Source organism: Canis lupus, chromosome 16, assembly GCF_048164855.1.
Source record: "Canis lupus baileyi chromosome 16, mCanLup2.hap1, whole genome shotgun sequence".
Lineage (NCBI taxonomy): Eukaryota > Metazoa > Chordata > Mammalia > Carnivora > Canidae > Canis > Canis lupus.
In genome coordinates, this window is record NC_132853.1 from 14,712,501 (window position 1) to 14,737,960 (window position 25,460).

Sequence of the window (25,460 nt, forward strand, 5' to 3'; positions counted from 1 at the left end):
TTTTAGGCTATTAGATTATCTTGAGAGATAGTGGTAGAGTTGTTTCTTTTTTCTTTTTAAGCTAGAACCTTAGCTATTTTAGAAGTGACTTGAGTGAATAAGTAGCACCATATAAATTTGACTATTCTTTAAAATCTCTCGTATCTAGATTTCAGAAATACAGAGGTCTCAAGAGCTTCCGGACATCTCCGTGGGATCCTAAGGAAAACCTTCCTCGAGATTATGCTCGGATATTTCAATTTCAGAACTTTACTAATACTAGGAAACGCATTTTTAAAGAAATTGAGGAAAAAGAAGTTGAAGGAGCTGAGGTATCTGCCTTCTTTTGTTCATCCCTATAAGGTGCTTTTGTTTGCCAAGGTGCCCCTGTCCTTTATTCCTTCTCTTGACATGAGTACCTTATTTAGTTTTGTGCTGCCCATAGCTGAACTAAAGGAAAGGAGCCACTGGTAAGAGTGACGTTGAGAACAAAGAGGTATCAGATGGTTACTGAACAAGTTTAATCTGGGTAGTTGAGGCATCTATGAAAGGCAATTTTAAAGGTAGTCTAAGAGACTTCTAACATATTTGGAGAGATGCTTCATTATTGAGACCTTAAGGGTAACTGCATGATTATTTCCTGTTTTCTTCTGGCAGGTTGGCTGGTATGTCACACTTCACGTCTCTGAAGTTCCTCTCTCAGTGGTTGAGTACTTTAAGCGAGGAGCACCCTTGATTGCATTTTCTTTACTACCTCATGAACAGAAGGTGAGTTAGTGTCTTGGGAAATAGGGAGTTATGAAACTTTCCAAGTAGTTTTATATTGTATGACAGTCTAAAATTTTATGTGACATTTTGTTCACTGGGATGTGAAGAATCTGCCTTAGGATTAGGAAATCAGAGAATATGATAGAAAAGTCCATGATGGTGTTACCCAACTTGTCACCCTGTCTGAAGCATCTCAGTGATGCAATCTCTGTGTTCTGAGACTTCTCTAAGTATGCCTGTCAGATCAGATTTTAACCAAAGGTTGGGAGCCTTAAAGGGGGGTAGGGGTTATGCCTCAGCCTAGATCTTTCTCTTGGTGGCCAGCAGTCAAGTGTGTTGGGGTGGATGTGAGAGCTCTGGCCTTTGGTCATTGTGCGTAAAAGTTGAGGAGGGAAACATCTTGAATGAGATAGTTTTGAGGCATGTGGTGAGGGAGTGACTTAAAGGCACTGATTTTGTGGCAGATGTTCAGCTTTTGCAATGTTAGTTCATATAGAAAGATACACAAAAGGCTCTAAAAACCAGCCTGTGTTTGACTTGAATACCAGTTGTTGGTAAAGGTAATTCTCACTTTGTCCACTATACTTCTCCATAAGTAAGTGTTAAAGTGAATCTGAACTGCTAGTTTGGTTCACCATCTTTCGATTAAGGCTACTCTGTTACAGATATGAAGATGTTTTTCTTATGTGGTCACCAGATGTCAGTACTAAATATGGTGGTGAGCCGGCACCCTGGCAACATTGAACCTGTGAAAGCCAAAGAGGATTTAATCTTCCACTGTGGGTTCAGGCGCTTCCGAGCCTCACCTTTATTCTCTCAGCACACTGCAGGTAAAGCAGTGGGGAAGTTCTGGGTTCTTGTGCATCTTAATGTCTTCTGGGTGACTATTATTGTAGTGGGGATGTGCAGAATACACAATTTCAAATTCTAGAACTCTAGGTTTCTGGGTGAGGGATATTTTTGGTACTCTGGTCTAGGAGCCAATGATGTTTTTATTCACAATGTCTGAACCTGTCTGAAGCATCCCAGTGATGCAATCTTTCTGTGGTGCTGAGGCTTCTCTGCCATGAGTATTTGTTCCAAAATGGTTTGGAATGGGAGTCAGTGGCTCTATAAAATGGTGTGTCAAAGTGTAGACTATTTAGCATCTCTTGGCCAGTGGCAGTGTGGGTAAAGGGTAGCCCACAGTTGGGTAAAAGGTATGTGGCGTCTGAGATGTTGAGACTAGATGTTTAAAAGTGGTGACCAGGGGCACTTTCATGGTAAAATGATTATACTCCTACACATTAGGAGTGGGAGGATATTTTGCATTAACTTGGAGGCGGAGGCTTCTGAACATCTACACATATTTAGCTCTCATTAATGGATGGAGGAAGATGAGAAAGGCAGTATTAATGGGTGCTCTGGATAATTTTTGTTCTTACTAGCCTTGCTCTCTAAATGAGAGATTAACCTCTCTTTCCTTTAAAATATTTTATTTTCCTATAACTTCAGTATTAAGAAGGGGTTAGAATTTCATTGAAGGTAAAAGCAGAAGCCTCAAGATCAAAGATCAGCAAAGTATGAATGGCCCGTAGGCCAAATCTGTCCCACCTCTTGTTTCTGTTAAATAAAATTTTGTTGGAACACAGTTGTGGTTTTTTTTTTTTTAACCCCTTTTTCTTAGTATTATGTATGGGTATTTTTCTACAATAGTGGCACAGTTGAATAGTAGTTGAAACAGAAATTGTGTGACCATAGGCCTAAAATATTTACTATCTGGTCCTTTATAGAAAATGTTTGCCAATCCTTGTCCAAGATTAAGAACTGTTGATTTAGTGGAGATATTCTCTAGAGCATTGTTTCTCAAATGAAGGGGTGATAAGAATCAGTCACCTGGAGAACCTTTTCAAACCCCAAATACAGTCCAAGCTCCACAATTCTGCCTCCAGTTGAAAAATCACTCTGAGGAACGGAGTTGTATCTTTAAGTTGTATTGAGGTAGGAATTATTTTGAACTGGCCAGGTAAAGAAACCTAAGTTACCTTAGGTTTAAGAGTTGCAGTGATGTAGCTTTTCACAGGCTTCTGGATTACCTATGGTTTCTCAAAATGTTTTTGGTTTATTTTTTTTAACCCCTATTATGGCAGCGGATAAACATAAATTTCAGAGATTCCTGACTGCTGATGTGGCCTTGGTGGTGACAATATATGGCCCAATCACGTTTCCTCCTGCATCTGTGCTGCTTTTCAAACAGAATAGCAATGGTAAGTTAAGTTCACAGAGGGAAACAGGCCTGCAAGTCCTCTATAGGTTTAAAACTATTTTTTGTATTTAGATTTAAGAGCCATATTGTATGAAGAAGGTAATGATAGTTTTTGGAATATCCGTCTCAGCCATAATGGCCTAAGGCAAGGATGACCAACGGAGTTTTATCTTTCTTACAAACCACAGCTAATTGGTAGATGCTCAGACTGCTATATTTAGGGTAGCTTCTGGTGACAGGATTAGCAGGGATTTCATATAATGATCTTTGCCATGGACCCAGGAGGACAGCATAATATATCCCTACTTTAAGTTTCTCTAAGATCTTGTTTAGGTCTTTCAATGGACTAGAGCAATAAATGAAGGCTTTGGCTTATAGACTCCTGCTGCTCTGCTTTTGCTCCTTAGGCATGCACAGCCTCATTGCCACAGGCTATTTATTGTCAGTGGATCCAGACAGAATGGTCATCAAGAGAATTGTTTTGAGTGGTCATCCTTTCAAAATTTTTACTAAGATGGCAGTAGTGCGTTACATGTTCTTCAGCAGAGGTAGGTGTGAAGGATGGGATCAGATTGCCTTTCCGGGGTGAGGGTTGAGTTTATGTTTTGTGGGTATATATTTCATCTTGGTCTTCTGTGTGTTTCATTCTAAGAGGATGTGTTGTGGTTTAAACCCGTGGAACTGAGAACAAAGTGGGGCCGCAGGGGACACATCAAGGAACCTTTGGGTAAGAAAACATGGGATTTGGCACCTTATCCAGGTTTTCCCAGTGCTACTAAATGACTGTTGGGTTAGAAGACTACTGATTTAAAATTTTCTATTTTATTTATTTATTTATTTATTTATTTATTTATTTATTTTTTTAAATTTTCTATTTTAATTTGATCAACTTGCTGTTTTCTTTCTAGGTACTCATGGCCACATGAAGTGCAGTTTTGATGGGAAGCTAAAATCTCAGGACACAGTACTGATGAACCTCTATAAACGAGTTTTCCCCAAATGGACTTATGATCCATATGTACCAGACCCAGTACCATGGATGAAAAGTGAGATTTCTTTAGCAGTGCCTGAAGTGGACATGGAGTAATAGATTCATTGAGATTCTGTCTCATTGCTACTAGTGAACACTCTAGGGATGGGAGCCGATAGGTTGTAATTGGGCAAAGTTTGTGTTTTCTACTTTAGCCCAGAGATCTGCTGCCTTTTTTGCAAAGGCTTTTCTTGGCCTTGACAAAGTGTCTCAGTAAACTATGGATGTTTTTCTCTTGCTAGTTAAAAAAGAAAAAACTACTGAAACATCCATTCTCCATTAGGAATTTGAAAGCTGTTTAAGAGAGGAAGATAGGAAGTTTAACCAGGAACCAAATTTTCCAAGCATCTAGAGACACTGAATCCAATCTCTTGCATAAACTAAACAGAAACAGATTGATAAGGAGTTGGCCTTTCAGCCTCCTTCACCCAAGTTAAGGAGGTTAAGTCTACATTTCCACCACTGAGCACAATACAAATGTTCTTTACTTCTGGGGAAACTGTTTGAAAATGCTGAGACAGCACAGCGGCTACTCCAACACCAGCTGTAGGTTCAATAAGCAGTTTCATCCTCTCCCACACCAGCTGGGTTGCATACTGTTGGTATGGAAGGGAGTAAGAATTAGTGAAATGGGAGAAGGGGAAAGAGCCTAGCTGATTGGCCTTTACAGTTAAAGGCCAAGTAAGGTTATATACCCAGTCTGACTTTTCATTTTGGCCATATGTATATGCTTGCCAATGAAGGGCAGGGCTTTTTTCCCCATCCTAACTGCTTCTACTGTTGAGGGTTGTTTTAATAAATCTGGGGCACCCTCCCACACATCATGAAGTCACCTAGCCAAGTCCCCAGGGAATAAGTTGCTACTTATAACAGGAGAAGACTCTTTGGCCTAAGAAGTTGCTTCATTCTTTCATATTTTCCTATCAGAGCCTCACCTTAATTTCTTCCTCTGTGACTGTGAAGACATCATCAACAAGGTCCCTTATAATAGGCCACGTGTTTAAGCCAATGCTGGATTTGACACCATCTGCTATGGTTTCTGGAGGATAGGGATTGGGAGTCAGTTCCCCTTTCAGCTTGGACTGGTAGCAGTCATCTGCATTCAAGGGTTCAGCAGCGTATACCTTCACACTAGGTCTGAGAGCCTGGGAAGAGGAATATTAGACACCTTACAACTAGCCACAGCATTTTGCCTTCATACCTATAGTAAAATAGGCAATACAGGTAATTCAGTTCTGTTCAAGAGCCTTTCCTTTGATCAATGTAATAAAAATTAGACCTTCAGCATTTTAAATTGTATGCCTAATACTACCCATTAGATGTTGCTTAGGTCACATCTGGTTCTACTGGTAACTAGGGAAAGGAGTAGCTTCTGACTTGGATAGTGAGTTGTTGAGGTGTAATTCAGAGAAAGGACTGTAATTGCTTTTTGCCTTGTAAAGTTGCAACAGATTAACAACAGGGCACAGAAGAGCCTTCTATTTCAAGTGCCAAGGATTGATGGGAAGGAATAGCAATTTGGGGGGGTTGTTGAGCCAAATATCCTCAGTGTACTACAATATAAAATAAAATTCTCTATGCCTGAAGCAGCAAGTCCTCCAGAAGCTATTTTCTTACCTTAACTGTAATTGCTATTCCAGCAACCATTCCTCCTCCTCCTACAGGTACCACCAGTGCATCTACCAAGGGTACCTTTAGTGAAAAGAATATAAAATAGAAGTCTATTAATAACCAGTTTTATACATACATAAAATAATTGACTCTACAGCCAAATATCAACAGTTTTACTGGTAGCTAAAAAAAATAAACAGCTCTTACCTGGTTTAGTACTTCCATAGCAATTGTCCCTTGCCCAGCTATCACTGCAGGCTCTTGGTTGGGATGTACCATGATGCCTTCTGTTTCTTCCATAATTCTTCTTGTAAGATTTTCTCTGGACTGAAAGAATAAGTTAAATTAATGTATTCAAAAATTTTTAATGTATTTAATTTGTATTTACTAGAGTTCCCAACAAGGTAGATTTCATTAATACTTCATTAGCCATCTTTTTTTTTTTTTCAGACTTTCTTGGGCACTGGGTATGTAACAATGAAGAAAATAGTCCCTGTGCTCAGTGGAGTTATTTTATTTATTTATTCATGAGAGAGGCAGAGACACAGGCAGAGGGAGAAGCAGGCTCCATGCAGGGAGCCTGACGTGGGACTCGATCCCAGGACTCCAGGATCAGGCCCTGGGCTGAAGGCGGCATTAAACTGCTGAGCCACCCGGGCTGCCCTATTTTTCTTTTTTAAGATTTTATTTATTTATTTATTTGAGAGAGAGGATGTGAGTGAGCAGGAGGAAGAGGGAGAAGCAGACTCCTCACTGAGCAGGGAATCTGATAAGGGGACCTCATCCCAGGACTTGAGAGATCATGACTTGAGCCAAAGACAGATCTTAATCAGCTGAGACACCCAGGAGCCCTGGAATTAAGTTCTCATATGCAGGGGAGGGGTGGCATATAACTACATACATGGTATGTCTAAATGCTATGGAGAGAAGTGAATCTGTTTTTTAGAGGGTGCTCATGATGAAGGTCCTTTGCTAATGTGACATTTTAATAGGTTTGAACAAGTGCTGTGGATCTCCAGAATATTCCAGGGGGAGAATAATAGCAAGTGCAAAGACCACAAAGTAGGAGTGCTTGGCTTTTCCAAGAAAAGGCTAAGTTAATGGGGTTGGTGTGGGATGTTTGATGGGACAGTAGTAGTGGAAGATGATGTCAAACTGGAATGACCGTTTCATCCAGGCCTTGGATGATTGCAAGAACTTTGGTTACCACTGTATAAAAGATAGGAAACCATTGGAGGATTTTCAGCTGATGAGACAAGTTCTGACTTATTAAATGGATAGTTCTTGTTTCTCAGAAAATAGACAAGTGGGGCAAAGGTAGAAAGAGACCAGTTAGGCTACTGTGTCTAAGTGAAAATTGATGCTCTGTTTGAATCGGCATTGATGGTAGAGGCTGTTAGTTATTTTGAGCAACTAGAAGAATAAAAGTTGCCATTTACTGAGAAGGAAAGGACTGGAAGAAGAGCAGCATTGGGAGGAAGATCAGGAGTTTGGTTTAGATGTGCTGAGTTTGAGATGCCTATTAAGACATTCCAAGTGGGCGTATCAGATAATCATTGGACATACCCAATCCAAGTCTTAAAGGGAAAGGCCCAAGGGTTAAGGGCAAAGGTCAGGGCTGGAATTAGAGTATAGGTTATATACTGAGTCTGAGCCAAAACCAAGAGTTGGTCACCCAACTGACTGAGCCACGGGGGTGCCCCAGAGTATAGGTGATATTTTAAACTATGAGATTAATGATCTCGTCTTAGTATAGGTAGATAAAAAGTTGGGCATGCTAAGATGGAGAGATGAAGAGGAAACGGTATATAAGAAATAGCTAAGGGATCCCTGGGTGGCACAGCGGTTTAGCGCCTGCCTTTGGCCCAGGGCGCGATCCTGGAGACCCGGGATCGAATCCCATGTCGGGCTCCCGGTGCATGGAGCCTGCTTCTCCCTCTGCCTGTGTCTCTGCCTCTCTGTGTGTGTGTGTGTGTGACTATCATAAATAAATAAATTAAAAAAAAAAAAGAAATAGCTAATAGGTTAGGAAGAGAAGTTTTATTTGATGGTGAAAGTTGTTATGGTGACACTGAACGCTGCTCTCCCTTACCTCATCATTTTGTTCACTGTACACTATGGAGGCTCCATAGGCTTGTATTGCCAATTTTTTACAGTTGGGAGCTGTTTGGGGCACCACAATATAAGCAGGAATGCCTGGGTGGGAGAAACGTATAGTTAGTACAGATCAGGAGAATTTAGGATAGAAACTGTTCAATTTGCTTATTATGAGATAGGAACCTGGAAATGACCTTCCCACAGTTATTACCAATCTCACTGAAAGAATACCTTTCCACTCTTCCTTCTCTGCTGATCCTACCCAGTATCTTGAGAAATTAGTCAAGTACCTTCTAATTTGGCAGCGTAGGCAAGAGCCTGGCCATGATTTCCACTGCTGTGAGTAACCACAGCTTTGGGCTTATCTTCTGAGGTGGCAGGAATCAAGCCTTTGATTGCATTAATGGCACCACGAATCTGGAAGAGGGATGGTGAGACCATGTATTTTATTTAAAAATTTCTTTTCAAAACACCAAGGAGCTTTCCTAGATTTTTCTCTTCCTAGCACTGCACATTATTTCCTCATGAAATCCGGTTGATTGTACCTCTGAAATATCTCATGTGCGCCTTTGCCACTAACTTGGTGAAGCCTCATTTCTCAACTTGTATGTTCCCAAACCTCAACTGATCCTTCCCCAAGGATCATTCTCAAATATTTCCACTAGATTATGAAAGTGCCTTTTAAAAAGTTAGCTTTTTAATTGCCTGTTTTGTAAGTACAAATTCCTTTTAAGTTGCAGTCTTTTTTTTTTTTAATTTTTATTTATTTATGATAGTCACAGAGAGAGAGAGAGAGGCAGAGACACAGGCAGAGGGAGAAGCAGGCTCCATGCAACCGGAGCCCGACGTGGGACTCGATCCCGGGTCTACAGGATCGCGCCCTGGGCCAAAGGCAGGCGCCAAACCGCTGCGCCACCCAGGGATCCCAAGTTGCAGTCTTTTTAAAACATTTACTGCTTCTGTCACTTTTGTAGCTATCCTAAATTGCTTCCAGTTTCCCTCCTACAGGTTAGCTCACACCCTTGTACTTCTCAGCATGCTGGTACCCCTACCTATAATTCTTTTACTTCACTCTTGGATATCGCTAAAAGTACTCACCTTGTAAAATTTGGATCAAACATCACCTAGTTCAACTTCCTTGATCTCCCATGCAAAACTAGGCCTTTCATGCCATGGCATTTTATCTGTATCTCTCAAGTTACTTGTCATTAATCTGCTTGTTGACTAGCCTGTCTTCCCCTGCAAGTGTGGAAAATAGTACAAAACCTGTGTATGTTGTGTGTGTGTGTGTGTGTGTGTGTGTGTGTGTGCCTAGTATAGCTAGTGATTATAAGTATTTGATGTAGGATGAATGAAAAGCCATGGCAGAAGAAAAGGGCAAAAGAGAATAGAGTGTTTATCATAAAAATGCTCATTAATGGATGGGGAAAAGGTAGTCCTAGAATACCACTTAACTGGTACTAATACCTGTCAGGCACAGTGCCAAATGCAACTTTCAGATTTTTACCTGAAAGGATCTTAAAACTCAACAGAAATTACTGCAGTGAATGGACACAGAAATCTATGTATTTTTAAGTTTTAAAAACCTATTTAATCTCTATACACAAAGTGGGCTCAAACTCACCCCAAAATCAAGAGTCACATGCTTTTCCAACTGAGCCAGTCAGGCACCCCCAGAAATCTTTTTTTTTTTTTAAATCTTTCTATCATTACCCCAATATAAGAAATTCTGAGATTATGGAAAAGTGGCTTGTAAATACCACGATGCTAAGTAACCAGGGCTTGATCAAAGCTGTTTCTTCAGCTATAAAAATAATTCTACCTACTTCCCTGGGTGGTCAGGAGGACCAAATAAACGTATATATATGTGAACTGGTTTGAAAAGATACATGATACAGTATCAAAAGGAATTGTTACCTTAAAAGATCCAGTTTTCTGGAAGAGTTCACATTTGAAGAAAAGATTGCGCCCTGTTACTTGATTCAAAATGAAGCTTGTTAGCACTGGTGTGAGGTGAATAAAATCTTGAATGTTGACATGAGCTTTTTCAACATCAGCAAAGGAGATGCAGTACTGAGCACACATGGTTCTGGAACCCAGGAATAAAAAAGGGATGAAAGCAAAGCCTGGGACAATATGTTTAATGAAAAGATTTTGAAAATGGCAAACGGACCCATAGAATGTACAACACCAAGAGTGAACCATAATGTACCATAGACTGAGTTGTAATGATGAGTAATACAGGTTCAATTATAACAATCCCACTCTGATAGGGGATGTTGATAATGGGGGAAGCACTGCTTTTGTGGGGGTATGGGATATGTGAGAAGTCTTAACTACCCATCGGTCTTGCTGTGAACCTTAAATTGCTCTAAAAAAAAAATCTCAAAGGGGGAAAAAGGGAAATGCACAACAGGAAAATACACCTGGGGTCTGTGTTATTAATGGAATGGTCTCTAATTCTGGGGCTCCAGAATCCGTATAGAAGGGAACTTGTCTTGAAGCTGAATTTCTTAGTAAATGTGTTTTTTTCCTGGTGAAGCTTTATAGGAAGTAATTGGTGATTATGGAAGGCTTAAAGCTTACCCCTCACCCATACCATCCATCTCTTGGCACTGTCAGTGGTCTCTACTTTTTCATCATTGTTGTGAAGTTTGAATGGTTCAAAATCTGCTATATATTTTTATTTAAATTATTTAACAAGGGGAAAAATTGCTTACAATCCTACCTTAATAATGTTCATTTTCTGTCTCCTGTTTTTTTTATATACATACATTATATGACAGTTAAAATCATAGATAACATTTTGTTTACTCCTATTTTAGTCTCAATTTCTTCAAAATTTTATAATTTTTAATAACTTGTTTCCACTTTTCACTATTTTTTAAAGATTTTATTTAATTATTCATGAAAGACACAAAGAGGCAGAGACATAGGCAAGAGGGAGAAGCAGGCTCTCTATGGGGAGCCTGATGCAGATCTCAATCCCTGGACCCCGAGATCATGCCCCAAGCCAAAAGCAGATACTCAAAACACTGAGCCATTGAGGCATCCTTATTTTTCACTACTTTGTTTTGTTTTTTATTTTTCACTATTTTTAATGTAGCATTTAAACATGAAATTTCTCTTTATTCCTTATGAACAAGCAAAGCAGTGCATGTTTAATTAAAAAAATTTATCTCTTTTCTCCCCAAAGACAATTGCTATCTAAGTTTTAGGATTTATCTTCTCGGGTCCAGATACATCTACACACAAAACTTTTTTGATAGGTTTGGTAATTTGCTTTTTCTCAGACAATATTATGAATATGAATCTTTGCTTATCAATAGATACAGGACACTTTAAATGGCTGCTTCTTTTTAAAGATACCATAGTTTTAAGGGTGTGGTTTTTAAAGATTTTATTTATTCATGAAAGACAGAGAGAGAGAGAGAGAGGCACAGACACAGGCAGAGGGAGAAGCAGGTTCCATGCAGGGAGCCTGATGTGGGACTCGAACCCAGGTCTCCAGGATCACGCCCTGGACTGAAGGTGGTGCTAAACCGCTGAGCCACCCGGGCTGCCATAGTTTTTTTAAAAAAAGTTTTACATAACTTGATCATTTAGTTTCTTTTGTCTATAACTTTTTCTCTATAATAATATAATAAACAGATAAGTTGCAAGATTTTTGTGGGTAGATTCTGCCAAATGGCATTTTCCATCTAACGGTATGCACATTTCTAAGACATTTGATACCCACTCCCAAACTAACTTCCATGCATACCATGCCCTGGACTGGAGGCGGCACTATACTGCTGAGCCAGGGCAGCCCCGGTGGCGCAGTGGTTTAGCGCCGCCAGCAGCCCAGGGTGTGATCCTGGAGACCCTGGATAGAGTCCCTCGTTGGGCTCTCTGCATGGAGCCTGCTTCTCCCTTTGCCTGTGTCTCTGCTACTCTCTCCGCATCTCTATGAATAAATAAATAAAATCTTTAAAATAAAATAAAAAATAAAATAAACTGCTGAGCCACCTGGGCTGCCCACCAAACTAACTTCCAGAGAAGTTGTAGATTACACTGATTTACACTTCCAACAGCTGTTTCTAAGGAATGGCCTTTTCCCCTTCACCCTGTTGTATCACTTGATCTGTCAATTTAATGAAATGTGTGTAGTAGTTTGGATATGTTTTACTAGTGATTAAACTTTTTCCTGTATAATTGGCCACATTCTTTTGTGAATCTTTAACATAACACTGACCAAGTCATCTATTTTTTTTCTGAAATGTGATGTTTATCAAAAATTAAATTTCTGGGCAGCCCCAGTGGCCCAGTGGTTTAGCGCTGCCTTCAGCCCAGAGCGTGATCCTGGAGACCCAGGATCGAGTCCCACGTCAGGCTCCCTGCATGGAGCCTGCTTCTCCCTCTGTCTGTGTCTCTGCCTCTCTGCTTTCCTGAATAAATAAATAAAATCTTAAAAAAAATAAAATAAAATCTTTTAGAAACATTAAGTTTCTATTAACGCTTGGAACCTTTCTGGACTTTGTATTTTGTTCCACTAATTAGACTGCCAATCCCTTTCTCCAGTTCACTGTTTTAATACGTTGTCACGAATACTCTAAAACATATTGGTTTTTCTCACACATCAGTTCTTTCAAATGAATTTTCAAAATCCTTTATCAAGGTTGCCAGTTTAAGATATATGAACTGGGGGCATAATTGATATTTTAAAATACTGAGCCTTCCCATCTATGAACATGGGTGTCTTTCAACTTAGTAAAATCTTTTTGGTTTAGGTTTCTCAGTAAGATTTTCATTATGTAAGTCCTGTGTAGACTGATTAAATTTATGCCTAAGTACAATAATTTTTGTTGCTTTTGAGAGAAGGTATTTTTTAATGAGATTTTAAAAAATATTTTATTTATTTATTAATGAGAGAGAGAGAGAGAGTGGGAGAGATACAGGCAGAGGGAGAAGCAGGCTCCAGGCAGGGAGCCTGATGTGGGACTTGATCCTGGGATTCCAGGATCACACCCTGGGCTGAAGGCAGGAACCAAACCTCTAAGCCACCCAGGGATCCCCTAATTAGATTTTTAAATTGCTTACCGATGATATATATATAAAGTAATTTTTGTATAATTATCATGTAATAGGATACTTAACTAGATTACCTTGTTAGATCTAATCATTTTATAGTTCACCCTCCAATAACACCATCTGCAAATAAAGATAATTTGTTTTTCCTTATAAGAATACCTCTGGTAATTTTTTCAGTGACTTCACAACTACTTGGTTTATCAGGATTTGCCACTTCCGCCTGAATTAATTTTGATAATTTAGATCTAATTTTTTGGAGAAATCCTCTAATTTGAAATTTCAAATGTATTAGTATAAAGTTGAATATATTAATATTTCTAAGCATTCTTCCTATCTTTGGTACTATTTAAACATTGAACAAGTACCTCTATGTATCAGATATTGTTTGATCTGGGGATATGGTGTTAGAAAAATAGACTTGTGCCTGCTCTGAAAGCTTATAATCTAGTAGAGAGATGTATAATAAATAATCCAAAAATAAGTACATATTTACAAATATTGATAGGTGATATCAAGGAAATGTGTTATGATAGGATACTATAATGGGAGAGCATTTAGATTAAGGAAGGAGGTTAGGGAAGGTCCTCTAGAGAAGTCAAATTTAAGTTGTGGCCCATAAGGTGAATGGGCAGAGTAGATGGAAAAGTGTTTCATTTGGAAGGAATATGTGTGAAGACTTTAAGGAGGAAAGGAACATAGCATATTCCAGAAACTAAAAGGCCAATGTATCTGAAAATAGTGATCAAAGGGGAGTGTGATAAGAGAGTGAAATTGAAAAAAAAAAAAAAAAAAAAAAGAGTGAAATTGGCAGGGACCAATGACTCATGAATTTTTTTCTGAAGAGCAATGGAATGTCATTGGACAATTTTGAGTAGGTAAATGACATGTTAGAATTTGTATTTTCAGAAAATCGCTCTGGCTTCATTGTGTTGAATGAAAAGGAAAGAGATAATGGAAATCAGAGAGTCCATTTACAAAGTATTCTCTACATGAAAATCCACAGGTGCTTAGATGGTGGAAATGAGGATAGAAAAAATAATCAAGATACATTTTGGAAAAACAAATCTGATTTAAAAATGAGCAAAGGACTTGAATGGGCATTTCTCTAAAGATATACAGATGGACACAAGCACATGAAAAGATGCTCAACATCACTAATCACTAGGGAAATTCAAATGAAAACCACAATGGGATAACACCCTACACCTATTAGGATGACTACTATTAAACAAACAAGGGTCTACCAGGATATGGAGACATTTGAGTTTTTGTGCACTGTTTGTGGAAATATAAAATGGTGCAGCTGGTATGAACATTATGTCAGTTCCTCAAAGAATTAAACAGAATTACCATATGATCCAGCAATTCCACTTCTGGTTAAATACACAAAAGAATTCAAAGAATGTTTCAAAGACATAATTGTACATAGCTAAAAGGTGGGCAAAACCCAGGTATCAACAGATGAATGGGTAAATAAAATGTGTGTGTGTGTGTGTAAATATATATATACACACACACACAATGGGATATCATTCAAGCTTAAAAAGGAAGGAAATTGACAGGCTACATGGATGAATCTTGGGGATACCATGCTAAGTGAAATAAGCCAGTCACAAAGAAACATACTGTATGATTATACTTGTGTGAGGTACCTAGAGTAGTCAGAATCATAGAAACTAAAATGGTGGTTATCAAAAGTTGGGGTGGGAGTGGAGGGAGGGGAGGAATGGGAAGTTGTATAGTTTCAGTTTTCCAAGATAAAAAGAGTTCTGGAGATTGGCTGTACAACAATGTCAATGCACCTAACACCACTGAACTGTACACTTAAAATGGTTACAATGGTATATTTCATGTTACATGGACTTTACCACAATTAAGAGAAAAGTCATACACAAACACATGCACAAGAGATACATTTTGGAAATTATAATTAGGCCTCTCAGTTGCAAGTCACAGGATCCCAACACAAACTGGCTTAGGCACAAGATGGAAGTAATGAGATTTACTGGTTCGTGGAATTCAAGAAGAGCTGAACCATGGGCAGGAATATGGAATTCAGGAACAACAGGAAATCTAGTAGAGATTTTTCCAGGACTTGAGATTTTTCCAGGACTTTCTCATTATTTCTCACCTCTGCTGTTTTCTGCATGTTGGCTTCATTCTTTTTCATTGGAGACCAGCTGGTTCCACGTGGCAGGAACATTTGACTGCTGACAGCTTCTGTGTTTTATATTTGATGGCTTCCACACTGGAAAGGGATTTTTTTCCCCCCTTAGTTTCAGTTCAAAAATTCTGGATAAGGATCCTGATTGGCACATCTTAGCCCAGGACCAGTGGCCAAGGGTGTAAAGTCATTTGACAATACTATGCAATAGTCAGAAGTATTTACAGAAATGTGAAAAAGAAACAATGATTTCCATAACACAATATCAATCATGTACATTTAAAAACATACATAAAATGATACTATATATTATTTAAAGACACATGTATATCCAAAGACATATATGTATGTCTTTGTCTTTAAACACATTAGAGTGGCTACCTAAGAAGTGAGGGAAGGAACACGAATAACTAGAATGAAGGAGAAAAAGAAAATGAGAAAGGACTTGTTGATGACAGAAAATGAGAGAAGACTTGTTGATGAACCAAATAGTATGACTGCCTCAAATCTCTGCACCTGAGGGGAAAAAAGCAAATGAAAGAAGTGAGAAGAAAAAAAGGAAAGAAAATGTACTTCTGAGTGAGAAGTGCGGCAGTTTTCAAGAGAAAAAATGAGAATGTTGAGGTAATGAATACCATAGCTATCCAATACAGATAGAAGAGACCTATCCTGATATTGGATTAAATGTGGGAGTGACAGAGGTGGAGGTGTTAAGGATAACTTCGGTGTTTTGACTTAGATGATGGCATAATTTATTGAGATATAAGACTAGTGAAGAAACAAGTATTTTAAGGGAAAATCAGAGATTTGATGAGCTAAGTTTGAATTATGAGACATCCAAGAGGATGTCTTTTTTTTTCCCTTGCCAGAAATGTGTCTATTTTTAAGGTCTATTTTATTTATTTTTTTAAAAATATTTTATTTTTATTTATTCATGAGAGACACAGAGAGAGAGGCAGAGACACAAGCAGAGGGAGAAGCAGCCTCCATGCAGGGAGCCTGATGCGGGACTCAATCCCAGGAGTCCGGGATCATACCCTGGGCCGAAGGCAGGTGTCAAACCGCTGAGCCACCCAGGTGTCCCTGTCTATTTTATTTCTGAAGAATGTGCTCTTTATTTACCAAGTGCTATTCTTTTATTAATTTCTGATCTTTATTACTGTTTTCTCTCTTGTTTAGTAATTATTTTCATTTTTTAAAAAAGATTTTATTCATTCATTTTAGAGAGAGCATGCGATCAGGGAAGGGGCAAAGGGAGAGGTAAAAGGAATCTGAAGCAAACTCTGCACTGATCCTGGAGTCTGATGAGTCTCAATTCGACTGAGACATCATGACCCAAGCTGAAACCAAGAGTTGGATGCTTAATTGACTGAGCCACCCAGGTGTTCCATTATCATTTTCATCCTTTTAAAACTTTGAAGTTTTTAAAAATTTTCATTAAATGAAACATTTTAATTCTGGTATAGTTAACATACAGTGCTATATTAGTTTCAGTTATATAATATAGGGATTCAACAATTCTACACATTACTCAATACTCATCAGGGTAAGTGTACTCTTTAATCCCCTTTACCTATTTCACCCATTCTCCCACCAATCTCCCCTCTGGTAATCATCAGTTCTCAAGAGTCTTTTTCTCGGTCTCTTTTCCCTTCATTTCTTAAATTCCACATATGAATGAAATCGGGTTGTGTTCTCTGACAGACTGATTTACTTCTTTTAGCTTTATACTCTCTAGCTCCATCCGTGTTGTTGCAAATGGCAAAATTTCATTCTTTTTTTATGGTTGAATAATATTCTATTATATACACGTACCACATCTTCTCTATTTATTCATCTGTTGATGGACACTTGGGCTGCTTCCATAATTTGGCTATTGTGAATACTGGTGCAATAAACATAAAGGTGCATATATCCCTTTTGAATTAGTGTTTTTGTATTTTGGGGGTAAATACCCAGAAGTGCAATTACTAGATCACATTCTTCAATAATAAAAGCACTCAGGCAGCCTGGTGGCTCAGCGGTTTAGCGCTGCCTTTAGCCCAGGGCCTATCCTGGAGACCTAGGATCAAGTCCCACGTCAGGCTCCCTGCATGGAGCCTGCTTCTCCCTCTGCCTGTGTCTCTGCCTCTCTCTCTCTGTGTCTTTCATTAATAAATAAATAAAATAAAAAAAATCTTACATTAAAAAAAATAAAAGCACTCAGGCTATTAATTTTTTTCAGAGCACCGCTTTAATGATTTTAATTAATTTAAAATTTTTTAATTTTAATTTTTTATTTATTATTTATTTATTTATTTATTTATTTATTTATTTATTTATTTATTTATTTTTTTGTGTTTCAAGCATTTTATTAAATCAGATAAGGAACTTCCACACTGTTGCATATACCAGCTTGGACACAATTTTAAGGGCATATCACTTGTTTACAAAGATACAGACGAGCAAAAGATTGGCCAGTCTAATAAGCCATGGTTAGCCAACTAAAATTTCAAGAATATTTAAAGAGGAAACATAGTAAAGGTCATGCAAGTTTAGAATAGCGAGTCATGATAGAGCTCACTTATTTTATCCTTTACCCTCAAAATGCACTTGATATCTATAATCAGAAAAAATCTGAAGTTCAGCAGGTTGTCACTACTCAGATACACATTTCATTCAGGAATATTAAGCCTCTTACCACTTACTGGCTTTTTAAATTAGAAATAACTGAATCCTCACCATAGAAGAGGTTTTTGAAGAGATTTACTGCTGTAAATGGATGCCCTAATTTTAATTTTTTATTAATCTTAATTTTTAAAGCATCCACAATCCAAGCTTTACTTTTTTTGAGCTGAGTTATTTAAAATTTAAAAAAATTTCCAAGTAGTTAGATTTTGCTGAATCTGTGGTTATTTAATTCTAGTTTTACTACTCTGTGCTCAGCAAACATGACCTGTACAATTTTTGTTTTTAGAAATTGAATTCCTTCCTTCCCCATTAACCTGTTTTTTGATTACTCATAAGTGACCAAATTTCTACTGTAGGAATTTAAAACATGATAGAAATATAAGGATTTTTCACTCTCTAACCTTTAAAATCTACTCTCTTCTACAAAGATAATCACTTTAAAAAGTTTGGTGTTTTCTTGCACTCCTTCTTTGTATTTATTTTTACAGAAACTTATATATGCAATAAATAGTTATATGCTGCTCAGATGAAACCATACTCTATATTTTGTTCTGCAACTGGTTTTTAAAATTACACATCTTGACTGTATCATGTCAAACACATTTTAATAATCTCAGAAGATTTCATTGTAATACAAGTCTAAATATGATTGTTCATTTAAAAAAAATTTTTTTTTTAATATTTGATTTATTCATGAGTGACACTGAGCGAGGCAGAGAGAGAAGCAGGCTCCATGCAGGAAGCCCGACATGAGACTCAATCCCGGGTCTCCAGGATCACACCCTGGGCTGAAGGCGGCGCTAAACCGCTGAGCCAGCGGGGCTGCCCTGTTCATTTATTTTTACCTTGGTATTTCATGAACCTTTGCGTCTGAGGGCTAAATTTGTCTTAAATTTAAATTTCCCCATTAACTTAGTAAATTTTCTTCTATTATTTCTTTGATTCCCACTCCTTCTCAGTCACTTGTTATCACCTTCTGGAACTCATAATTAGTTTTCTGGATCTATTCTCCATGTGTTCTATTCTTGTCTCTCATAGTTTTATATTTTCCTCTCTGAGTTCTGGTAAATTCTCTTGAGTTAAACTCTTGGCATATCTCATATACAGTACAGGGACTGTTGCATCAATTTGGCAACAATGGTTTTCTTAAGAATTTTGTTCAGGTTATTTTTCCATCTTTTGAAAAAATCTGACGCAAGGTCCTCTATAACTTCAATGTTAAAATGAATTAGTTATTAATATTTCTTCCTATTTTGGTTTGTTTTAAAGATTGCCATTTGCTCTGACGAACTCAAATTAACCAACCACCTTTAGAAACACTGAATCTTTTCGCATATCTATTGACTTTCTCCACAAGCGCTTAGCCCTCTAAGGTGGCGAAATGTGTGCCACCTAATAGGGACTAAGTGAGTTCCGTCAGAGTCTAAGACTAGGTCTTCCGGCCTAGTCTAAGGAAAATTACTGGTAACTATTCTTTTGATGGTGTAGAGGTCCAGTAGACTGTGTCGGTTAGCTTGGGGAGGGAGTTTCACCACAGTTCGGAACAGTGGCTCAGGAACAAGAAGTTAAAATACCGGTCAAGTCATTTTCCCCAGAATCCACAATGATACAGAACTTCCCAAATCGACTTACAGTACCTCTTGATTTACTTACACACAATCTTCCCTCAGCAAGAGCCAACTATACTGTATTTTTTAAAAAGAAAGGTCGGGGGTGGGGGAAGAAAAAAAAAAAGTCAGGAGTCTTGGGGATGTAGTCCGCCATTACTCTGGTACTTCTCTACCGGTCACCGTGGGCAATTTCCTATGGTTCTCTAGGACTGTTTCCTCAACTTAAAAAAAGGAGGGGGGTGGGGGACGAGGCAGATAATAACTGCTCTTAAAAGACCTTTAAGGTCCTCAAGTAAAAGACTGGGGCACTAGTCCGGGTCTGTCGCGGCAGACCCTGGCCTAAGATGACCGGAGGCGGCCAATTGTGGGGTGTCTCCGTCAGCCCGAGCCCAGACCAGCACCAGTGTCCTCGATGGCCACCACAGCAGCAACAGCAGCCACCGCCGCGAACGCCCGCGTCGCCCGGCCTGGCGTGGCCTGGCCTCTCTCCTCACCTCACAGGCGCCGCGCTCCCAATTCCAGCCTCAGCTCACCTTCCCGACCACACCTCTGCGCACGCGCAGGGCCCGCCTCCCCACCCCTCTGGAGCCGCTGAACTTGAGTTCTGAGCTTTTCCTCCCTGTGCGGCCACCGTCGTTGGGGGAGGAAGGCGGGAGGGGGCGGGGACACGGGTGGGAGGTGGGCAGGCGCGCGCGCCGCCCGTCGGTCGTGGTTTCCTGGCTGCGCGGGGCGGTGGCGGAGTGGCTGCAGCTGTAGCAGCAGCCGCGAAGATGGCGGAGGGGTTGGAGCGTGTCCGGATCTCCGCGTCGGAGCTGCGAGGGATCCTGGCCGCTCTGGCTCCGCAGGCCGGGAGCAGAGGTGAGTCGCACCGCCCAGCTCCTGGGCTGGGCCTGCCCGCCCCGCCTCCCTTTCCCTCCTCTGCCTCCTCCCTGCTTAGTCCGCGGAGCTCCGAAGCCCCCGCCCCTTCCCCCAGCAGTGGGGGCGGGGGCCGAGGGCGGTCCCCTGGCCGTCCCTCCAGCCTGAGGCCCCTGTTGGAATCGGATTCGGCCCGCCCCGGCCCGCTCCCGGAGAGCCCTACCCGAATTCCTGCCTCCGCCCCCTTTCTCACCGCGAAGGTGACTGTTCTATTGCCCCAGCCTTTTCAGGCCAGTTTGTGGATTCCTAGTCCTCAGGGGACGGGGCGAGGAGTGGGCGCTGGGGTCTGGGAGGGGCCCCAAGGTGTGTCGTTCCCAGAGGAATCCTCCGCATGCCGGTCCTGTCATCCCTTTAGAGTTAGAGAGAAGGAACTGAGAAAAATCGAAGAGAAAGATTGAACAGCTTGGGACTGCCTTGCTGAACTTTTTCCCTCAAGGCAGGGTTCTGAAGGCTGCGCCACCGGAGAGATCCAGGACCTCCGGTAGAGAGTTGACTCTACTCTGGTTTGCCCTTGGCGTGTGTAGGAGCAGTTTTTATCAGAGAGAATGGTTATCTTGCAAATTAAAGTCTCCATCCACACCCGGAAAGCTCCAAGGAAGATTCTAGTATCTCATCTTTCCTTTGTTAGGTGTAGTTGTGTAGAATGCTAGTTGTGCTTGTGCAGGCTTGTGGCCAAAGTCTGTGATTTTTTTTTTTTTTTTTTTGTCATCTGAATGGGATTATTCAGGCTTTTTCCCTCTTCTCTGAAAAGTAGGCTTTTCTCACCCCAACTTTCACCTAAGTTACAAAGGCTGTTGAGAGTGAGTTATTCTGGAGGTAAGCTGCTTTACCTTTATTCGTGCTTGGTGAGGTAGTCTTTTAAGCTTTTGAAAATACTGAAGCACTATCTTACACTTCAGGGGCTTTTTTTTTTTTTTTTTGCTTTTGCTTCTTTCTGTTTTGTTAGGCCTATGAGTTTCAGTGCTGAAGAATATTACTTATTCCTGTTATGAGCTTGTTTGAATTGGTGTTTATAGAACAAACACTAGGATTCTTTTTTAAATTTTATTTATTTATTCATGAGAGACACAGAGAGAGAGAGAGAGTGGCAGAGACACAGGCAGAGGGAGAAGCAGGCTCCATGCAGGGAGCCCGATGCGGGCTCAATCCAGGGTCTCCAGGATCATGCTCTGGGCTGAAGATGGTGCTAAACCGCTGAGCCACCCGGGCTGCCTCAGCACTAGGATTTTATAAAGCATTCTGTTTTGAGTACTTTCTTTTTAAAAAGATTTATTTAGTCATGAAAGACAGAGAGAGAGAGAGAGGCACAGGCAGAGGGAGAAGCAAGCTCCACGCAGGGAGCCCAACATGGGACTCAGTCCCTAGTCTCCAGGATCACACCCTGGTTTAGGTGGCGCTAAACTGCTGAGCCACCAGGGCTGCCCTGTTTTGAGTACTTTCTAATCTCACTAATTCCTGTTAGTTTTCCCCTTGGCAAATTTAGTGTCTATTTGTAGTAGTCTCTACCCTTAACAGATGAAGGTAACATACAAAAAGTAGGTACTTGCTTATCTGCCCTTGGGTAAATTTATGGAGCCTGGAGAATAGTTTCGAAAGACCCTTATTCTTAAGAGCTGCAGTCCTTGGTATTTTGAGAGCATGTCACAATACCTCCATCATCCTCCAGAGAAAGATCCTTTTGGAACTTTTTCTTTCTCATATTCCACATCATAGTAGCAGTTAGTCCCAGTATTCTAATGATAATAGTCTGAGCAGTATTTCCTTGGAATGACTGCTGGTTGCTGTTAGAGAGTTGGTGAGCATGAGTGGAGTTGAAAAATGTGAAAGGAACTGCTTCCTGTTTGCTTCAACAAGAGGTATGTGTTTGGGCAGTTGATATCCTAAAACAAGAGGATTGTTCAGGGACTGGAATTGCAAACTTTTTCCCCAAAGGTGTCCAGAACTGTGGGTTATTGTGCATCTCTCTCTTTTTCTCCCTTACCCCCAACTACTACTGTGTTAAAAAGGGCTTAACCACCCTGGAAAAATATTAGAAGCACTAGAAGATAAGACTAATAAAATGGATCTAAGGGTTCCATGAGGAACATGCGTAGTCTGATGCTCGAATGATTAGGGATCGCTTATTCTGGCAATGATAAGGTAGTTTGGGGTCTTGGACATCTGGATAGGACTTGGGTAACGCAAGAGAGCGTGTTGTTGTTGTTGTTTTCCAGTTTCCCTAACCCAAGTGTAGATAGCTCTAACATATTGAAGTTTCTTAGCTTTGCCAGTTGCTAAACACTGTAAACCTAGTAGAATTTCTGCTTCTTCAGAAATTTCCTTCCTTGTCCATCAATATTAGCATTTCCACGTGTTATTTTTGCTGGGCTTTTCTCTTACTTAACCAAAATGACAGGTTGTTGTTTTTTTCCTTTCCTCCCTCCCCTCCCTTTTATTTTCTCCTACCTGTTCCTCCTCAACATAATAGAAAACATGAAGGAGCCCAGGCAACGCAAAGATAACCGGCGCCCAGATCTGGAAATCTATAAGCCTGGTCTTTCTCGACTGAGGAACAAACCTAAAATCAAGGAACCTTCTGGGAGTGACGAATTTAAGGATGAAATTGTTAATCACAGAGATTCCTCTGCTGTTGGAAATGATACACAGCTCATTAAAGACATATGCAAGGAATTGGATAACCAACATCAAAATGGTCCTGTAGACCCAGAAAATATTGGGGCTCAGGAGTCCTTTCCTAGGACTTCTGGACAAGAGGATCGAAGTCTAAGAATTATCAAGAGAACAAAGAAACCTGATATGCAGATCTATCAGCCTGGAAGGCGTTTGCAGACTCTTACCAAAGAATCGACCAGCAGGGTGGGTGAGGAAGAAATCCTCAACCAGGTGGAACAACTGAGAGTAGAAGAAGATGACTATAGGGGAAATGTGAAAGAGGAGGTCATGAATAAACTAGACAAAAATGAGGCAGAAAAGAGCCTAAATGGTGACAGAGTAAGGGCTGCAAAAGGAGAAAAAGGAAAGAGGATTGAGAAGGGGGAGGGGATAAGGAAAGGAAATGATGACCTGGCACAGGGGAAGCCGGGTTCTGCAAAGCGCTACTCCCGCTCAGACAAGCGGAGGAACCGCTACCGCACCTGTAGCACTAGCTCAGCTGGCAGCAACAACAGTGCTGAAGGGGCTGGCCTGACTGATAACGGATGTCGTCGCCGCCGACAGGACAGGACCAAGGAGAGGCCACGACTGAAGAAGCAAGTATCTATGTCCTCAACTGACTCTTTAGATGAGGACAGAATTGATGAGCCTGATGAGCCCAGGAGGAGCTCGGAAAGGAAAAAACATTTAGAAAGAAGCTGGTCTGGCCGTGGGGAGGGAGAGCAGAAAAGCAACGGAAAAGAAAATCGAGGCACCCTTCGTGTCACTTTTGATGCAGAAACCATGAACAAAGATTCTCCCATGGTGATATCATCCAGGGAGGATGTGGATAGGATAAAGCCTGACAAAAGCTTGAGCAGTGGGGGCAAAGGCTCTGAGAAGCAGGAGTCCAAACACCTGAAACAAGAACTTCGAGGTCGTGGACGTGGCATTCTGATATTGCCTGCCCATACCACCCTATCTGTCAATTCAACTGGTTCTCCGGAATCTGCACCTTTGGGACCTCGGCTTTTGTTTGGATCTGGTAGTAAGGGATCTCGGAGTTGGGGCCGAGGAGGCACCACTCGGAGATTATGGGACCCAAACAATCCTGATCAGAAACCTGCTCTTAAGAGCCAGATGCCCCAGCTGCATTTCTTAGACACTGATGATGAAGTCAGCCCTACTTGGGGTGACTCCCGCCAGGCCCAAGCATCCTACTATAAGTTTCAAAACTCTGACAACCCCTATTATTATCCCCGGACACCAGGCCCTGCCTCTCAGTATCCCTATACAAGCTATAGTGCTCTGCAGTACCCCGTGGGCCCCACTAATGGTGTGTACCCTGGGCCTTACTACCCAGGCTACCCAACTGCATCAGGACAGTATATTTGTAGCCCTCTCCCTGCCAACACTATGAGTCCTGAAGAGATGGAACAGCACATGAGGAACATGCAGCAGCAGGAGCTACATAGGCTTCTCCGGGTGGCTGACAACCAGGAACTGCAGCTCAGCAACCTTCTCTCCAGGGACCGCATCAGTCCTGAGGGCCTGGAGAAGATGGCTCAGCTCAGGTATGGTGTGTTCCATCCTGGCTAGAGGGAAATGGGGATAAGCTGGAGGTATATAGGCTCTAGTGACTGAGGAATGTAGAAACTTTTTTGGCCAGTCACTGGGTGTTAAATCCCTTTCACATTGATTTTTAAAGGAAGGGACAGTTGGAAAAATAACAAAATTTTGTTTCTAGTCTTAGAAATGATGCTTCCCACTTTTTCTTTAAGAAAAAAAATCTTTAGGAGTACATGGAATCTGGAAATGGAAAGACTTTCCAGAATGCCAAGAAGTGAACAACATATAGCTTGTGGCAAAGATCTTTCAGCTGTTAAATTTAGGTGGAGGCATATGGGGAAAAACTACTAGACATAACTGTCTGTAGAATGACATTCTGCTGTGTAGAATGAAAAGTCAAATGAGTACTATACCTGGTGGCATTTTGGATTTCCTGTGAAGGAAGGTGTTTAATTTGCAAGAAGCTTGGATCTTGGATCTAGCCTTTCTTGTGATACATGTGGAGCTAGAAGTTGCATGTATTTTATTCCAGAGCTGAACTGCTGCAGCTATATGAGCGCTGTATCCTATTAGATATTGAGTTCTCTGATAATCAGAATGTGGATCAGATCCTGTGGAAGAATGCTTTCTATCAGGTGATTGAGAAGTTCAGGCAGCTTCTCAAGGATCCGAATGTTGAGAACCCAGAGCAGATTCGGAACAGACTTTTGGAGCTCTTGGATGAGGTAAACCATCATCTTTTTGTTCTCAGGATAAAGGCTTTAGCATTCTGTATCTATAGTTGTGATGGGTTTTTATCACCTGAAATACGATGATTTATAGCAGAACATTGACAAAAACTTTATGTTCTTTTCTTGGGTTTAGGCCTACCCTACCTTGTTGCTTTCCTTGGGACCATAACTTATTGGCAATTGGAGTTAGTTCTGAGCTTGGAAATTTTCTGAATGTCTTATTTGGTGGTGGGGGGTTGGTGGCTGTAGGGAGAGAAAGTGTGTCTGTGGTGTGTATGTGTGTTCATATTTTTAAAACAATTGAAAATCATTTGGGCTTTCAAAAAGGGGCTTATGCTATGAATATGTGTTTAGTTGGTGACCACTAAAT

General features: G+C 40.5%; 3 protein-coding genes and 2 non-coding genes across 22 annotated transcripts in view; 4 read left to right on the top strand and 1 right to left on the bottom strand.

Moving 5' to 3' along the window:
• Window positions 1-5,615, top strand: part of TSR1 (TSR1 ribosome maturation factor) — an 11,173-nt gene extending 5,558 nt beyond the window's left edge. The window contains exons 9-15 of one of the 2 annotated variants that reach the window (XM_072779031.1): window positions 149-311; window positions 637-747; window positions 1,445-1,577; window positions 2,877-2,993; window positions 3,400-3,540; window positions 3,645-3,719; window positions 3,901-5,615. In XM_072779031.1, the coding sequence (XP_072635132.1) occupies window positions 149-311; window positions 637-747; window positions 1,445-1,577; window positions 2,877-2,993; window positions 3,400-3,540; window positions 3,645-3,719; window positions 3,901-4,079 (919 nt within the window). In that variant the 3' untranslated portion in view covers window positions 4,080-5,615. Of the gene's footprint in view, window positions 1-148; window positions 312-636; window positions 748-1,444; window positions 1,578-2,519; window positions 2,615-2,876; window positions 2,994-3,399; window positions 3,541-3,644; window positions 3,720-3,900 lie in introns of those variants that run through there. The other variant, XM_072779032.1, reaches the window with a different exon arrangement.
• SRR (serine racemase) overlaps window positions 1-19,893 on the bottom strand; it is a 20,622-nt gene extending 729 nt beyond the window's left edge. Inside the window, exons 1-9 of one of the 10 annotated variants that reach the window (XM_072779052.1) lie at window positions 19,739-19,891; window positions 14,932-15,480; window positions 9,648-9,819; window positions 8,021-8,147; window positions 7,726-7,829; window positions 5,841-5,960; window positions 5,640-5,714; window positions 4,958-5,167; window positions 1-4,618 (exon numbers count right to left, since the gene is read on the bottom strand). The exon at window positions 1-4,618 is cut by the window's left edge and continues 729 nt beyond it. In XM_072779052.1, the coding sequence (XP_072635153.1) occupies window positions 4,403-4,618; window positions 4,958-5,167; window positions 5,640-5,714; window positions 5,841-5,960; window positions 7,726-7,829; window positions 8,021-8,147; window positions 9,648-9,819; window positions 14,932-14,960 (1,053 nt within the window). In that variant the 5' untranslated portion in view covers window positions 14,961-15,480; window positions 19,739-19,891 and the 3' untranslated portion in view covers window positions 1-4,402. The other 9 variants (XM_072779053.1, XM_072779055.1, XM_072779057.1 and 6 more) reach the window with 9 other exon arrangements.
• Window positions 890-979, top strand: LOC140607661 (small nucleolar RNA SNORD91 family). The gene has a single exon (XR_012009620.1). It is a non-coding gene; the product is annotated as a small nucleolar RNA SNORD91 family (small nucleolar RNA).
• LOC140607660 (small nucleolar RNA SNORD91 family) lies at window positions 1,720-1,814 on the top strand. The gene has a single exon (XR_012009619.1). It is a non-coding gene; the product is annotated as a small nucleolar RNA SNORD91 family (small nucleolar RNA).
• SMG6 (SMG6 nonsense mediated mRNA decay factor) overlaps window positions 19,824-25,460 on the top strand; it is a 243,179-nt gene continuing 237,542 nt past the window's right edge. For 6 of the 8 annotated variants that reach the window (XR_012008521.1, XR_012008522.1, XR_012008523.1 and 3 more), the window contains exons 1-3: window positions 19,824-20,102; window positions 22,627-24,364; window positions 24,892-25,084. Coding sequence is in view for 5 of the 8 variants with exons in the window: in XM_072779018.1 (XP_072635119.1) it covers window positions 20,015-20,102; window positions 22,627-24,364; window positions 24,892-25,084 (2,019 nt within the window). In the remaining 3 variants the exon portion in view is untranslated. Of the gene's footprint in view, window positions 20,103-20,169; window positions 20,360-21,868; window positions 22,016-22,626; window positions 24,365-24,891; window positions 25,085-25,460 lie in introns of those variants that run through there. The other 2 variants (XM_072779020.1, XM_072779019.1) reach the window with 2 other exon arrangements.